Source organism: Falco naumanni, chromosome 14 (assembly GCF_017639655.2).
Source record: "Falco naumanni isolate bFalNau1 chromosome 14, bFalNau1.pat, whole genome shotgun sequence".
In the NCBI taxonomy this organism is placed as follows: domain Eukaryota; kingdom Metazoa; phylum Chordata; class Aves; order Falconiformes; family Falconidae; genus Falco; species Falco naumanni.
The window spans coordinates 96,210-113,135 of NC_054067.1; the positions used below are offsets into that span (position 1 = coordinate 96,210).

Consider the following 16,926-nt stretch of genomic DNA (forward strand, 5'->3'; position numbering starts at 1 on the left):
GAGGACTGCGGCTCCCGGCGTGCCGTGCGGCCAGCCCTGCCCGCGCGGGGGGGGCTGTGCGGAGCCAGCCGAGTCCGGAGAGGGAACGGGCGGGGAGGGAGGGGGCTCCGCGCCCGGCACAGCCCGCGGGAGGGGGCGCGGGGGGAGGCCGCTCCCGCCCGGGGAGGGGCCGCAACGCTCCGCGCTCCGCGGACGGCCCGGCGCGGCGCGGTGGGAGCCCCACGCACACACACACATACGCACACACACGCCCGACCCCGCGCCGGGGCACCGGAGCCCGCACCGGGGAGCGGCGCTCGCTCCGCACCGCGGGGAGGAGGATGGAGGAGGAGGAGGCGGCGAGGGCGGGCGCTCTCTCCACGCCCGGGCAGCGGCTGGGAGCCCGGCAGCGGGCAGCGCTGGACGGGCAGCGCAAGCAGCAAGCGCGGCGCCCGCAGTCCCCGGTGCCCGCCGCGGGGGGTGTCCCCGGGCGCAGCCCCGCCGGTCCGGCCCGGCAGAGCGGCCGCGGAGCCGCCTGCCCGGCCGAGGTGGGCGCGGGACCCCCGCGCCAGCGGCGATTGCGCTGGGTGCTCCCCCCGTCCCCGCCCCGGGCCCGGTGCCTCGCCGGGCGGGCAGCGCTGCGGGGCTGGCGCGGCCCCGGGCGGGGGTCGAGGCGCCTCCCCCGCGCCATGCGGGGCACCGAACGGCGCGGCACGGCGCGGCGGCTGGAAGTTTCTCACCGGCCCTCGCCCGCAGCACCGGGGCCCGCAGGCCCGGCGGCCGCCGCATACCCACCCCCCCGCCCCCCGCCGCGGTGCCCGGAGCGGAGCGACCTCGGGCGCGCCCCCGGCCTGCTCCGGCCCGGCCGCCTCGCCGGGCCCGCACCGCACCGGTAACTGACAGCCTCGCCCGGCCCGCGGCCGCGCCGCCCCCCGGCCCCCGCACGGGCCTCGGGGACCGGCGGCCCCGCAGCGCCCCGGCACGGCCCCGCTGGGTGGGCACTCGCTGCCCGGCCCCGCCACGCCGCCCTGGGCTGTGTCCCGGCTGCCCGGGCCCTGCGCAGGCACCGCCCCGCCGCGCTCGCCTCTGCCCCGCCGCCTGACACGGGCTGCGCTGCCTGCGCCCGGCCTCGCCCCCGGCCCCGCGGCCCGGCCTTCCCCCCGCTCCGGCCCCGCCGCCCCATCCGACGCCTCCGGCCCGGCTCCCTCCCCGGCCCCCGCGCACCGCCATGCCCCGCCGTTGCCGCGGGCGGGCAGGGGGGAGGGCAGGGCTCCCTGCGGCCCCCCGCGTCCACGGCGCGGGGCTCTGCGGAGGGACGTGCAGCACGGACCGGTCCCGCGGGCGCACAGGGGGAAGGCGGGGCCCGTCCTGCCGGGAGCGAGCGGACAGCGGGGCAGAGGGGTCGCGGTGTCACCGCCCCGGGGGGGGGCGGCCCCGGGGCAGGGGACGCAGGAGCGCCGCGGGACAGCGCCCGGGTGTGCGGGGGCGTCAGGGTGGGTCTGGAGGGGGACGGTGCTGCGCCTGCACCGCGGCTCCCTGGGCCCCTCGTGGGTGCCAGAGGGGCTGGCGGGGTCCCCTCCCTGCCGCCGTGGGGTCCGTGCTGCTCTGAGCCCCTGCGGTGTGGTGCTGCCCCGGGGAGTGCATTTGGGACCTGCCGCTCTGCTCCAGCGCCGTTCTTCTGCCCAGGACCTGGCCTGTTGGATGGCAAAATCTCTTCCCAGCTCGGCCCGTGTGATGTCCTGGGCTTCCCAAGAGGTGGGCTTATCCCTCAGGCGGCTGCGGTGTCCCCCCAACTGGCACATCTGGGGTGGCACCTGCTGCTGCCGGGAGCATCCTCCGCAGCCTCAGCACCAAGCCTTTCCTCTGCCTCAGGGAGGGAAAAATATCTTACAGAAAGGGATCGAGCTCTTCTTCTTTTTTTTTGCTGGAAAGGCCACAACAGCCTCAGGCAGGAGACGATGCATGTTGCCCCTGTGGGGATGCAGCCGTGCTCTGGGAGCGGTTCGGGCCACAGGTCCGTGGGCAGGACGGTGCTGAGCATACAGGGCATGTGGGTTGGGGCGAGGTTTGGTAACTGCAGGCAGCACTGCAAGGGGTAGCAGGGGGAACGTGAGGGACCAGCAGCACCAGGGGAAAGCAGAAAGCAAGGGCTAAGCCGAGGAAGGCCAGGAGGGAGCAAACTCTTCCTGCAGAGGGGAATTACTCAGTTTCTCCTCTGTGGTATCCATGCCTTCTCCTACCTGTTGCCTCCAGCCAGGCTGTGGGCAGAGAAGATGCTCAAACAGGCATTTTGGAGGCTGGGCAGGTGGTTAGGGAGCCGGGCAGGCACATCCTGCAACAGGCATGCAACCGGCTATGGATTTACAAGGACCTACCTTATCTGCATCCCAGTGCAATTAAAAACAGACAGTTCGAGTAATGGCCTTATCCTGCAGCTGACCTCACCCCATCCCTGTGGGAATTGCACTCAGGGACACGTGGAGCCAGCCGGGAGGGCTCCGCATCCCACCATTGCATACTCTAACACCATTCTGTTCCTCCCTGGTTTAATTAGAAACGACTAACACTTTGACATCCTCAGGATGGGATAATTTGCACCCAGGGGCCTTAAAAGGTGGTGCTGAAAAATTCCGTGGCTCTCATGGTAGTGTTCCAAGGAAACGGAAAAGTCTGGGGAATCAGGAGCATCCCTCACTGGGGAGCGTGGTTAATCGGACACTGGTCATGGACTAACTTGCAGAAAGGCCAACATGAATCATCTGTCGATACACACTGCAAAAATACGATTGGGAGCACTCGCCAGTAATTTCTCAACAGAAGGAAGCCAGGCTGCCTGCTGCGGGTGGAGCTGGAGGCTCTTTTTAGCTCGCCCCCATCTCAGGGACACAAGTCCCACGAGCCCACTGGGCCACGGGCAACGCGGGAAGTGGCAGGCAGCCCTGGGCTGCTGCCATGCCTCGGCAATTCCTCCGCACTGCCTGCCTGGGCAGCAGGACTTCTGCTGCGCTCCATAGGTCCAGTGGGACCCAAGTGGTCTCCAAGAGCTTGGAGTGATCTCTGGACCTAAGGGGCTGTGCATCCTCTGCCCGCTGCAGTCCCTGGAACTGTGGGGGCTCAAATGCTCGGCGCTGACCTGGCCTGCAGCCAATGTTGCTGCTGCTTTTGTTATTACTGTTTCTTTTTTTTTTTTTCTTCTCTATATATTTCACCCCTTCACTCTGGTTTTTGGGCAGGATCCACACTACTCCCTCTTCCACCAAGCCAGAAACAGAAACACATTGGCAAATGCACCCAGCCATGCACCGGCTGCAGCAACGCCACTGGCACATGGCACACTCCACTCACTGCCAGGCCATGGGTGGGGAGACCTCAAACCCTTTTCAGGACTATTTTGGTCTCTCTGCCTGTCCCTGAGCAGCTCTCTGCCTCTCCAGCTGGGCTGGCAGGCCAGGAGATGCAAACGAATGGCTCCAGTTCAGCGGGGCATCACAGAGTCTTCTCCTGCAAGGGTGGTGGCAGCTGCTGTGGGCCAGGATGGCTTGCAGCTCCCAGCGCCATGAGGAGGATGATGGGGGTGATACCTCCTGCTTGCTGTGATGCCATGCCCAGCTGTATATCCCATGAGCGTCTTGTCACCAGGCTGGTACTGCACTGGACATCCCAGCCTCAAAGCTTGGGCATCACTGGGAAGATGGAGCTGTGGCTGAGGAACCAGCCATGTGGCCAGGGAGGGGGGTTCCTGTCAGGGCAGCCCATCGCCCCGGGCTCTGGTGGTCTCTCTTTGGGTTTCCTGGGGCTTTTCCTTCTGCTCCAAAGAAGGAGCCTCTGTGCTGCTCCATCTGCAGTGAGCAGGCAGCTCACTTGGGTTTTACTGGTGTAGTAACACCAATGAGAGGCATCAGCTCTAACCACAGACCTTGTCCTCCTGCTTTCCACAACCATCCCCACTCAATAACAAACACTTTTGCAGTGTGTTTGAAGGTGCAGCTAAAAGATGACAATTTCATCAGAGCGCTGCCTTCTACTCCTGCCTGCTCATGCCTAGAGGACATGGCAGAGCAGGCAGGAAGGCTGCAAGCGCTGTGGGGGAAGTGACGGGCCAGGCTGCTGCCTGCCGCTGTGCTGTGCGGCCTCTCTTCCCCCAGCTCCCCGAAGGGGCTTGCAGCAGGGACTACAGAGGGACGTGTGATGGAGTCCCACCTCTGGCGTGAGAAACTGCATCTCTTGTGAGCTCGGATGCTGACATTTTGAACCCAGCCACTGGGGCCAAAGCAATGCTGCTTCTGCATTGGGGAGGGGGTTTCATGGTTTGAGACTTTGTGTTGCTTCACCTTGGACCTTCCACGGGCACCACAAGGTGCTCGGGGCTGGCCTCTTCCTCCCCACGTGCTCCATGGGCTGGCCTCCGTGCTGGCTGGAAAAGCATGGGGAAATGAGGCATTGCCTCCAGTGAGCGGGGCAGCGCTGCCTCTGCTGCCCTCCTCCACAGCATCCCCAGGAGAAGTCCTGGGCTGAGAGGATGCTGGCGGGTGAGAGTTTGGGGCTCCAGGAATGAGGCGGGGAGGAACCGTGCTGTGCCTGGGAGACAAGGGAAGAGCTGGCAGCTTGGGCAAGAGCAGGCAGGGGGAAGTGATGAAGGGGAGGACACAGTGGGTGAGCAGAGCTGAGGGTGCCTGGGGAGCCCCAGAAAACAGGCAAGGAGCCCAATGGAGTGGGATTGGCGTCCGCAGGGAGCCCCGGCTCTGCTCCAGCCCCTTCCCGAGGACCGTGCAGCAGGAGGAGGGCAGCTCTCTGCGGGTAGAGCTGGGCCTGCGGCCCTGCGGCCCCGGGGCTGCAGCACCGCACCCCGGCTCCTGTACTCTCCGTCCTCCAGCCCCGAGCCCCCCAGGTCCGGCTTCGGGAGCTGCCGAGGGCTCCTCATCATAACCAGAGACAAAGAGCCGGCCGCTGGCCGCAACACACGCCGTGCCCGAGGCGCCGAGCGCAGTGCCAGCAGCCCCGGGGATCGCCTCCCCGGCTGCCGCTTGCAGCTGTCCGCCGCGGGGATGGGGGCTGCCACGCTCCGCACGGGGACGCGGGGGGACCCGGCCGCGGCCGCTCCTGCCAGCAGGGAACCACGGCGGAGGCTCGGGGCCGTCCTCGGTGCGGGCAGGGCGCGGGCAGGGCGCGGGCAGGGAGCGGGCAGCGGGGGAAGTTCGAGCAGGGGGCGGGCAGGGTGCGGGCAGCCGGGGAAGGGCGGGCAGGGGGCAGGCAGCCGGGGAAGGTCCGGCAGGACGTGGAGGCGGCGGAGCGGGGAGCGCAGAGGGGCTGAAGCGGGCGGGGGCGGCCCCGCGTGTCCGGCAGACACGCGTGTGTCCCAGCGGCGCTTCCGCGCTTCTTGCTTCTTGTCTTTGCGGCTGGGGCTCGCCTTGCACCAGGGTTTCACTCTATGCAAAACGCATGACTGTGACCTCTGCGGTAGCTGCGTTTAAACGAAGGCTGCTTTTGTAGCACCGGCCAGGGTACACGTACCGTGCCGCCGCCTGCCGTGTACACGTACCGAGCCGCCGCCTGCCGTGAGGACATCTGTCTGAACAACCTCCCCTCGCCCCCCGCCTCCCCCCCCCCCCCCCCCCCCGCCCGAGCTTTGCCTCCAGCCTGCCCCTTCGGCGATCCTCATTTCCCTCCCAGGAGGTTTTTGGTGTCGCGGCTCTGCTGGAGCCCTGCCCGGCAACCCCCAGCTCCGGGCCGCTGCTGGCTCGGGGCTTGGCTCCCCTGTTTCCCCAGGTGTGGGAATCCAGCGCAGTGCCCCACACCCTGCCCGGCAGCCCCAGCATCCTTCCCTGGCCCCCCGATGTGCCCAGCATTATCACTGTGGGACTTGCAGGGTGCCAGCTGGGACAAAGCCATCGGGGGGTTATGGGGGCTTTTCCCGTCTCCTCCCCAGCCAGCTGGGGACAGACAGGGACCCGTTACCTCCGGGAAACCCAGAATGTGACATTACAGCACGACCCAAGTGACAGGGCCCCCACCCTGGATGGGTGATAAGGCCGGTGACTGCTCCAGCCCCAGCAACTCTTTGAAGGTGGCGACTGCCCATGTCCCAGTGCACATCACCGGGCTCGGGCTGAGGAGTGGCTGGGTGCCCAGGGAGCTGCCGCTGCTGCGGGTGCAAGGGTCCCGGCTACAGCATCTCGTCGGAAATCTCTGGCTCAGGTTGTGCCGTGCTGGATACAGCATCTCCATGGAAACCCTCCCGCTCAGGCTGTGCGGGCTCGGGAGATGCCATCTCCACGGAAACGCGGCTGTGGTGGCTGTGCAGGCCGGGATGTGCTGGCCGGGCACCGGGTGCCCACCGCAGGAGGACTGGGGGTGCCCAGGGTGCCCATGACTGTGAGGTGATGGAGGAGAGCCAGACCCCCCTCCGAGGCTGAAGGAAGCCTGGGGGAGCAGGGGGTGGTGCACAGGCCACCCCTGGCCCCGGCATGGGGGCAGGAAGGACAGGGAAAATAGGGGGAGCAACTCCTGCACCTGTAATACCGACATAAAATCTGCCTCCCTTGCCCCGTTCTCTCCGCACCATGCCAAGCAGAGACTCCTGCCTCTGTCGGTTTTTTTTTGGGGGGGGCTTACCCCCTCTCCTACCCTGCGGCTCCATCAGACCCATTCTAGGGAAGACCATTTCCTATGCCATGGGGGCTGGAGGCGTTCAGGGGCGTGGAAATACCCTAATCCCTGTAAGCAAGGGTGCAGGACCCTCCTCAACAGCTGGGATGGGACCATGATGGACCCAGTGCTTGCACTCACGTCCCACAGCATGGGAAGCCAGAGGGCCGAGATTTCACCCTCAGAAATAGCCCAGACAAAATATTTTGCAGGTTATTTATAGCCTGTATTTAAAAAAAACAAAGACATCACAAAACAACAACAAAAAACGAGCCACCAAAAGCCTTTTATTTGTTGATTTTAAATGTGTCTTTTAGCTTTCATTCAGCTCCTGCTGGTCTCCCGGGATAGCGGGTGCAGGAGCCCGGCCACAGCAGCAGCTCCCGGGCAGCCAGAGCGGCCCATGGGCTCGGGCTCGCCCCCCGGCCGGGTCCCTACGGGGACACACACACACACACACACACACCGGCGGTGGCCGTGCCGCCTCCTTGGCACGGCGCCGAGCTCGGGCACGCCGCGCTGGGAGAGACAGAGCCCCGCCGCACGCTGCCCGTCCCCTGCCCGCTCCCGGGGCGGCGCGGGCCCGGCCGGGACGAGCCCCCGCTCCCGCCGGCCCCGGGAGCGGCCGCAGCCCCGGCCCGGCGCAGCCCGGAAAGTAGGGCAGCGAGGGCCAGCTGCGGCCGCCCGCAGCCCTCCCGAGGGACACGGCGCTCGCACGGCCGCGGGAAGGCGTGCGCCCCACCCCCCGCTCCCTGCGGGCTGCTGCGCGGCCGAGGGGGCGGCCCGGGCTGGGGGGGTGTCTCCCGGCACTGGGGCTGCTGGTACCCACCGACTGACACCTCGTGTGGCAGCCGGAGGACGGCCCCCGCCGCCGCCCCGGGAGGGGAGCCAGGCTGCAGCGTGCCGCGGGAAGGGCGAGGATCAGGCCGGGAAAGTCCCCGCGGGGAGCTGCCCCCCAGCCTGCATTAGCCCCGCTTCATGCCAGGCCCCTGCCTGCTCCCACCCAGCAAGCAACACTCCCCCTACAATAGGCTCCCCCAGCCACGGCTCCTCTCTCCCCCTCTCCCCGCTGCCGGCGGGCATCCCCAGCATCCCCCTTTCCTGCAGCAGTCTGCAGACCTAGAATTGGTTTTTAATTAAAAAAAAAAAACAACACCCAAGTGCTGGCTTTCCTGCACTGAGGAAATTTATTTCTGCAGGGAAGTCAGAGGGACAACTGTTGCCCTTGATGCAGGAGTGCTGCAGCTTTGGAGGAGCCTGTGCTGGGACAGACAAGCTGGCCCAGCAGCCCAGAGGGGCCAGCACGGCAGTGCCAGTGACCCAACTCTATCTAGGTGCCTCCTCTAACTCATTCCCAGCAGCTCACGCTGATGCTTTCCACATTTATTTTTGAAGCACCTCTGTATACTGGAAGCCCCAGTTCAAGCCCAGTCCAGCCCAGCGTTGCCCTTCTGCGCAAGATGAGGCACATCCAGATCCATGGCTTGAAGCTGTCCCCTCTCAACGCTGGCAGAGCAACAGCCATGCTCACGCCGCAGGACTCACCAGCCAAAGTTCAGTGTGAGGCAGCCTCCGGATCGAGGGGCCATGTGTCAGCAGGTCCCTCTTGCTGCTTCAGGTGGTCCCAGCTTGTGACAGTAAACTCATCTGCTCCACTGAAGCCTGAGCTGGTTTCAGACCTAGTGGCCTTGGTCCTCTGCAGGATCTGCACCCCAGGAGGGGGCTGCCCTGGTGCTATCATCGCCCCAGGCCCAGTGGGGAGCATCACTCCCGCTCTGGGGCAGCTGAGGAAGGTACCAACCAGCCCAGCTTAAGGCAGGGCCAGACCCCACTGGGCTGTAAGCCACTCCTCAGGGGTGCAGGGGACACCATGCAGAGTACAGCAGGACAGTCCTTCTTTGCCACAGGGTGGGTTCAATATGAGGACAGAGACCAGAGGGGTGCTTGGGGTTCCCCTCCTTGCAGACAGCCAAATGGCAGGACACTACTCTGAAGACCCCGCTCCGAGCCCAAGGCCAGCTCCGCACTCACTGGCGTTGAGCCTTGAGGCCTCCCAAGACCTTTCCCAGCCCAGGTACTCTTACGAGAATCCCAAGGCTGGGAGCTGGAGGAGGTGAGGTGGCCCGGGTACTGGGACAAGCCGGGCACCACCCTGGGTCAGGGCACATAACGAGGGGTCCCCGTGAAGGTCGGTGCCAGGGGCACTGTGGGGATGCAGCTAGCCCCAGCAAAGTGGGGCTACAGTGAGCCCAGGGCTGCCTGTGGGCAGGTGGAGGTGCAGGCAGAGGGCTGCACGCACCCCACACTGGGCTCTGCCTTCCCCTGGCTCCAGAACACTTGAGCTTTGACTAAAACAAACAAGAAATACCCCCTACACGGCCACCCACCCCCCCCCACCCCTCCCCGCCATCCCCTGGGGCTGTGGTGGTGAAGGTTTCCCACCCCTTTTGGGGCAGGCAGGGCAGAGGGAAGCTGGGCTCTGAGCTGGGGCCACCAGGCCAGCGAGGGGCTCTCCGCTTCCTCTCCTTTTTTTTTTTTATTCCCCCACCCTGCCCCCAGCTTGGGGTAAATTCATAACACACAACCGCGGCCTGGCCACAGGTGAGCACTATCTTCCTGCCCCAGGGTGCCGGCTGGGCCAGCGCACCCAATCTGGTCCCTGGCGGGCAGCAGTGCAGGCAGCCCCCACCTCCCCTCCACCCAAGAGTGCCAGCACCCAGCACGGAACAGCCCTGCGTGGTCTTGGGGTGGGAGTCGGGGAGCGGCTGCGCACCCGCTCCCAACCCCGTGGGTGCCTGTGCCCCACCCCCACCGCGAACCCCCCCTTTCCCTGGTATGACCTGGCTGTAGGGGAGCAGGGTGACTGTGGCAGCCCTGCCCTGGCTCCGAGGGACCAGCTGCTGCCCGAGGACACCGCCTGGCCGCTCTCCTGGGCAGGCTGTGGTGCCAGCAGGGTAGGACGCGTCCCTGGCATAGGGCACGTGTTTCCCAGGAACAGCAGCAGCTCCCTGGGCCTGCGCTCCTTCGCTCTGGCTGGGGAGCGTTTCTGCAGCTGGCACGTGTGGGACAAGGGAGGAGAGACCTGGAGGGATCCCTGCCTGCTCCGGTTTCATCACAAGGCTCTGGCACACCCCTCCGTTAGTGCTGGACACACCAGCACCCTGCTGTCACCCTCTGAGAGGTGTAGTGGGCAGGACACCGAGCCCAGCAGCCGTAGGCTAGGTGGCTGCGCCAGGGGCAGAGCCAGCTCCCAGCGTTTGCAGCACAGCTGCACCCCCTCACGGACCTGTTTTCCAGGGAATGGGGTTGGTTAGAGCTGGGCAGAAGTTACCCTGAAACTGCGGCAGGCCCAAGGAGTTGTTCTGTGCAGCAGGGCTGTGAAAAAGCCCCTTCAGCCATGATTAAAAAAAAAAAATAGTAGTAATAAACCCCCATTTATATATTAAAAAAATGGGGGTATGAAAGACAAAACCACAGGGCAGGTGAAAAACCAGCCCCGACGGAGCACTGGCGGCTGCTCCACCCCCTTGTCACAGTTGCAAGCCCGAGCCGTACCTCCCGGGCCGGGCCCAGGAGCTGTTTGTTACACCCGGCCAAAGCACCCTGCGCTGCATGAGGCCCCAAGGACAGGCAGGAGGGCACCAGCTGTCCTGTCCCCGGGCACTGCTAGGGCAGCCACGCACACCGCTCAGACAGGGCAGCCCAGGAGATTTTATTGGGGTGGGGGGAACGGGTAGAAGGCACCAGACAGAACAAGGAGCCTCCCCTGGTTCCTCCGCCTGCTCCAGTCCAAGCACACACACATGGGCACGGAGCTACTGTGCTCTCCTGCGCGGGTGGCGGAAGGGCTGCTCTGGCTGCTTGGGCGCGATTTCTAGCGCTGGCTTGGCTCCACTGCCAGCTTCGGTGGCCATGTCAGGGACATCCTCAGCGGAGATGGGCTGGATGACGTGGCCCGCTCGGGTAATGACGCGGGGGGCAGTTAGCTTCTGGAAGGCACGCTGCGTGTTCCACGTGGGGCCCACAGGCGTCCGGATGCTCTGCTCAAACTGCTGGTGCCTCTCAAAGGGGAAGGGCAGCTCACTGACCTGCGGGGAAACAGTGCAGTGGGGTAACTCCCTGTGGAGCAGGGATTACCGGCAGGGATTCAGGAGGTTTTGGGAACGGGTCACAGGAAGCTTCTGGGCGGGCCTGGGTGCTGGAGTACTTGCTGCTACCACTTGCAGAGGCTGGGGATCACCCACCTGATGTGCTGCCACATGGATGTTGCGCCGCTCGCTCATGATGACATGGGGCAAGTGCTGGTCCTTCCTGGGAGGGGCTGGGGGCGGCTTGAGCAGGAATCTGCCAGGCAAGTGAGATGTCAGATCCCAGTGCTGGGCTGAAGCATGTTGCTGCAGCTCTTCCATACTTACCGTTTTCTTTTCTTGGTGCTGGGCTTCAGTCCTGTGCCTCCCCACTCACCCCAGCCCGGCAGCACCAGGTTCACTGGCTGCGGCTTCGCAGCCTGCTCTGCCTTGCGCTTCTCCTGGCGGAAGTCAGCGACCACATCATCCCCAGCAAAGGCCTCTGTGATCACCCCTCTTTGGTCGATGCCACCCTCCTGTGGAGAGACGAATCAGTCCCCTGCAGCCAGCCCTGCCCAGGGACCAAGGGGGGTAGGCCCATCCTGATCACCTCCTCCTCCATGACCACAGGCAGGCTGGGGCACTGAACCTCCTGGGACTTCCCGGCCAGCACAGCCTGCAGGCTAATGATCTTCTTCTTGGCTGGTGGTTTCTTGACACGTCTCTCCTCAGCTCTGCCTTCCTCCTGCTGCTGCACTTGTTTCTCTGCTCCTGCAGCCCCCAGCTTCTCCAGCTCTTCCACATGCTCCTCTGAGGCCAGAGCCTCAGCGTCCTCCATCGTCTGCACCCGGCCCAGCTGCTCCAACAGCAGGATCTCTGCTGGGGCCTGGGAAGGCTGCTCGATCCTGACGCTTGTCTGCTCCTCCGCACAGACAGGGTGGACAGGGCTGTCCCTCAGCAGTTCAGAAACCGCATCAGTCTCATCAGCACCTGCGCATTGAGGCATCAGGTGAGAAAGTCACCCACAAGCAGGGAGGGAGCAGGACAACTGTGTGAAACAGGGCAGAAAACAGTCCCACGACCCCCTCTCCCCTGCCCAACCCTGCAGCACACCAAACTGCACTTGCAGGGTGTGAGCTCCTCACCTTGTCCCTCAGGGCTCCCTGCCCGCTGCTGCCGCACGTGCCGTTTCTGCGCAAAGTCTTGTAAAAGAGCTTCCTCCTCTGACACCTCCTCATCCTCCTCCTCCATCTCCTCCTTGCTCTCCGCAGCACCAGGCACCGCAAAGTCTCCAAGACCCTCCTGTACCTCGGGCTCCTCGGCTGGGCCACTGGGCTTGCCCAGCATCCAGGGATTAGTTCTGCTGGCACCCGCAGGGATGGCGAGGACAGCCACTGATGTGAGGTCCTCCTCAGGAACATCACCTGGTTCCTCCTCAGGCAGCTCCACTCGCACCTTCTGCATCAACTCCTTGTTCTTGGCAAGTTGTTCCTGCATGGCCTTGCGGGCCTGGGAGGGGATCAAGATGTTTCTAACGCAGCCCAGAAACAACATGCCCACCTTCCTTGCCCCCCCCCCCCCCACCTGTCTCCCCCTTCTCCAACCAGCATTGGGGACCTTATTGGGTCTTTCAATATATAAAAGGCGCTTATAAGAAAGATGGAGAGAGACTTTATACTAGGGTCTGTAGTGACAGGACAAGGGGCAACTGCTTTAAACTGAAGAAGGGCAATTTAGCTTGGACATGAGGAAGAGATATTTCATGATGAGAGTGGTGAGGCACTGACACAGGTTGCCCAGAGAAGCTGTGGATGTCCCATCCATGGGAGTGTTCAAGGCCAGGCTGAAAAACTGCGGGAAGTGCCCCTGCCCATGGCAGGGGGGTTAAATGGGATGGTCTTTGAAGGTCCCTCCCAACCCAAACTCTTCTGTGATCTCACCTCCAGGTCATACTTAGCCATAATGGCCCTGGAGCGGGCCCATTTTCCCTTGTTCTGGTGCTTAAGACTCATGCGTTCCTGGGAGGAAGAGAGAAGCATCAGAAAGAGCACCTTCACAGGCAGGAACTTCCCAAGGGGTGTGGGAGAAGTGCAAAAGCAGCACCTGCATCCTGAGCTGCTCCAGCTCCTCCAGCTTTGCCAAGGCAGCCTCGGGGTCCAACTTATGCAGCAGCTCAAACTCCTTCAAGGCCTTGCGTCTCTTGCTTTTTTTCAGCACACGATGGTACCTGCAACACAAGGGTGGAGAGCTGGTGAGCGAGGCTTCACGGTTCTGGGGAGGCCTTTGGGAACACAGCACTGTTTTGGGCAGGAAGCTGCCTGATACGTTGCAGATCCCAGAAAGGAGAGGACTGGCTCTGTCTTCCTCCATGTTTTGGCCATACCCACCCACTGGGCAGGGCCAGCTCCAGTGGCAAGACCCAGCTCTCTTCCATCACACCAAGCCCAGCAATGACAGAACCTTACTTCTTGCTCTTGATTTTCTTCTCTCGACGAGCCTTAGCCTCATAGTAGGACTGTATGACCCGAGCCTTCTGCAGCTCAGCCCGCCGCTGCCGGGCCTGCCAGGGAACTCAGAGTGAGGGCAAACACCAAGGAAGAGGCCTCCAGAGCCAGGGCATGGCAGGGGCTGGGGGAGTGCTCACCTCCTCCAAGCTCATTGCCTGCAGCGAGGCTGTCTCCTCTGGTGTCAGGAGTGGGTCTGTGATGGGCTGCTGCGTCTTGTGGAGCAGTCCAAAGATCTCCTGCTCCAGGGGAGTTCGGGCCTGTTGGGACAGAACCGACACAGCAAGAGCACGATGAGAACTGTGAGAGCCAATGCTTCTCCAGATGTCCCCATCCCTCCAAGTGTCCCATAGCAGCTCCATGGGAGGGCCTGGAGAAGTGTGTCCCCCTCCTCCTGGGGGCTGGGGCCACAATTCTGCTCACAGATCCCACGCAACAGCCTGAGGCTCACTGTGGGCCTGCTGAAGCACCCTCCCAGCCATTGCACCAGGTTAGGGCAGACAGAATTCCTCCCAGGGGAGATAAATAGGCTTGCAGTTGACAGGCAGTGCTGGCCGCATAGCACTGACAAGAAGCATGCAGCAGTAGGTCCAGGTTACGCGACACCCGTGTCCCACCAAAACAGAAAGGGATCTTTGGGCAGATCAAAGCGAGTGCTGTGAATGTTGGGGGCTTGGCAGGGGCTGTCTCTCACCTGAGCATCTGGACAACTGGGAGAACTCAAAGGGATGACAGTGACTCTCCTGCCAGCACCACAACCCCCAGGGGAACCCACATTCAATACCAAAAGCATCCCTCTTTCATAATGAAGATTTACAAATGCGCAGGCTTTGGGAAATCAAATCCCCCCTCAGCCTCAGCACAAGTGGCTGAGGGCTACTAGCAGGTACCTGGCTCAGCCCAAGGACTGAGAAACTGCAGACTCAGCCTGTGTATCTACAGCCGAGAGTCTAAAAAGAAGGTAGGAGACAGAGCAGGCTCTAAGCCTTCTGCTCATGCCTTACCTGGCTTCTCCCAGACAGCATTTACACATCTGCTACAAGGGAGGAACACTGAAAACTTCCCTTTTAATCTTCCCAAGCTCAGCACGCACCTGCCTAGAGCCTCAGCTACAGGCTGGGCTTTCCTCACGCCTACCTCATCCCTCTCAGTGTAGTCAGGAGATGTTGAGTTGCCCCAGCCAAATCCAGGGAGCTGCATGACACACAACAGCACCCACCTTCCAAGCTGAAGCCGCTTGCTCCAGGGGTACAACTGTAGCAATCTCCTGCTTCAGAGGGAAAACCAGCTGCTCCGCCCGTCGGTTCTGTAAAACCACCTGCTGCCATTTGCCCACGTCTTTAGAGGTCCTGATGTAGGCAGCTTCCCTCACGACCTGTAGGCACGGGTGAGAAGGGAAAAGGGTGAGTAGAGAAAAGCTGACTTAAAGAGCAAGGAAAGCCTTTCAGCATCAGAGAGGAGTAGAGGGGCACTCAGGAATTCAGCTGTGCTGCCCTGTAAGGTCAGAACTTCTCTCTGCTGCCTGCACAGGCCCACTCACCCGCTTTGCCTCCTCTTTGTTGAGTGGCAGCTCCACTGCCTTTTTCTGCTTCACTCTGGTCAGTTCGTTCTTCACGCTGCTCAGGGCGGATTTAGGACGGATAGTCTGCAGGAGCTCAGACAGAACCAGCTTCTCCCCAGCACCTACACAAGGTCCCACGTGTTAACACAGGTGTGGCATCGCCAAGGGGCTGAAGCTGCGCTCAGCCCAGAGGTCCAGGGCAGACACAGCAAATCCCAAGCTGTTAGCTCTGGGTGGGCTGTGTGGCCTCAGTCTGACAGCAGAAGCCCTGCCCAGCTTCCCAGGGATATTACCTTTGCAGCTGACATTGAACTCTGACACCTGCACGCTTGCCTCTGTACGCTCTGCCAGCTTCCGCCTACGAAAAGAAAGAAAATAAACCAAAAGTCTCCTCGCGTCCCCACCGTGTGCTTCTCCTCCCACCTGCAGCTGCGGCACAGGCAGAAGAGCTGGGCCCAGGGAACCGAGTGCCCTCCCACCTGCCCCTTTTTCCAAAGCGCTCCTGCGCAGCCCCGCAGGGGCAACGGGGAGGAACTGCAGTGTGGCTGCTGCAAGAGCCGCAGGGCCGAGCCACGGGACCTCCTCAAACACCCTGCACTCACCGCTTCCGTCCGGAGAGGGAACTGACCGCTTCCAGGAGCTGCCGGTGCCGCCGCTCGCCGTCCTCCTGCCCCTGGCACACAGCAACCCCGGTTACCGAGCCCGGCCTTGCCCCGGCAGAGGCCCAGCAAAGCAGCCGCGGAGCACGGCCGCAGAGGCAGCCCCGGCCAGCGCTACCGGCAGCGGCGCCTGCTGCCCGGTGCCCCACCACCGCCCGGCCTCGCCCCGGGTACCAGCCTGCTCCCGCCCAGGCCTCGGCGTCCCCGGCCATGCCCGCAGCCGCCCCGGGACGCACGGGGCGGGGGAGCGCCCGGAGCTCCGCATGCAGCAGCGGCGGCAGCTGCCCGGGGAGCCGAGCCCGGCCCCGCTCACCTCATCCTCGCCTTCGCTAGCGCTCGGGGCCACCTCCACTCCCAGCCAGTCCTCCTCCGCCATCGCGCCGCACGCCGGGCGAGCCGGAAAGCACCGCGCTGCGACCTGCCGCAAAGCACGGCGCTGCCACCACCCGCCGCGCTTCCGCCCGCCCTGCCTGACGTCACGGTTACCGTGGCAGCGGGGCCTGGTGGGTGGGGGCAGCGGCCCGGCCGCGGTTGGGGACCCCGGGGCGGACCGGCCTCCGCCTGGCCGCAGGCGCTGCCCAGGGCGTCCTTCCCATCGGGCCGCGGACCCGGAGGCCGCCCGCAGCCCCCCCCCCCCGTGCCGGAAGGCCGGCGCGACCGAGCGACCGGCGACGGCGGGGGAGGGTCTGGCCTTCCCCGGGCCCCGGCCGCCCTCCCACCCGCGCCGCCGGGACGCCCAGCACCCCGTGCAGCCGAAGCCTCCTCGGCGCGACCCGTCCCCCGAGGCTGGCGCGTTTCCCGGGCCCTGATGCCTCGCCGGTGGAAGCCGTTCTGGGCGCGAAGGGGTGTCAGCGCCCGGTGGCCGCCAGCGGCACGGTGGGGGCCGGGGCAGAGGAGCAGGTCGCTGCCAGGGAGCGCGAGTGTCACCGGGTCACCTGCAGGCCAGCGCCCCGCAGAGCTGCTCCGGCTGCCGGGCCCCTGCGCATCCGTCCTCCTCCTCCTCCTCCATCCCTGCCTGCGCCCGGGTTGGGCGCAAAATAGGGGCTGCAGGGCAGGGGGCGGTTTGTGGAGGGAGGCGACGGGCTGTGCCCCATCTTCCTCAGTCTCCATAGCAACAACCGCTGCAAAAGTTCCGCTTTCCCTCCGCATTTGAAGCGCCGGCAGCCACGTACCCACGGACAGCGCCGCGTGTGCGTGGGGCGGGACACCGTGGGGGTTCCTTGCGCCGAACCCCCGGGTCCGGGCCTGGGAAACGGTGCGACAACGGGTGCGCGGCCCCGAAATGCGGGCGTAGGGCTGGCAGCTGGAACAGGGGGACAGCCCGTCGGCGGGACCGGCCCGGGGCACCCGGGGCGCTCCCCGCCGTACTGGGGCTCGACGGAGGGAAAGTGGCGTCGCGGGCGCCCGCTACGAGATAACGGAAAAAGGGGAGCGGAGCGGGGAGGCGGCGGCCGGGCCGCTGGGGCGGGGTGGAGTCTGGGTAGGGTAGCACCGGCAGGGTCTGGCAGGAA

General features: G+C 64.4%; 1 protein-coding gene across 1 annotated transcript; it reads right to left on the minus strand.

The window, feature by feature from the left end:
* Positions 1–10,315: 10,315 nt before the first annotated feature.
* Positions 10,316–16,858, minus strand: UTP14A (UTP14A small subunit processome component). The gene is made up of 15 exons (XM_040614164.1): positions 16,351–16,858; positions 15,729–15,833; positions 15,359–15,429; positions 15,050–15,114; positions 14,736–14,878; positions 14,415–14,570; positions 13,336–13,455; positions 13,157–13,251; positions 12,795–12,918; positions 12,632–12,709; positions 11,837–12,200; positions 11,302–11,681; positions 11,040–11,227; positions 10,869–10,968; positions 10,316–10,712 (listed from the first exon to the last, which is right to left on the minus strand). The coding sequence occupies exons 1-15, from the start codon at positions 16,507–16,509 to the stop codon at positions 10,440–10,442; spliced, it is 2,421 nt and encodes an 806-aa protein (XP_040470098.1). The 5' UTR covers positions 16,510–16,858; the 3' UTR covers positions 10,316–10,439.
* Positions 16,859–16,926: the final 68 nt, after the last annotated feature.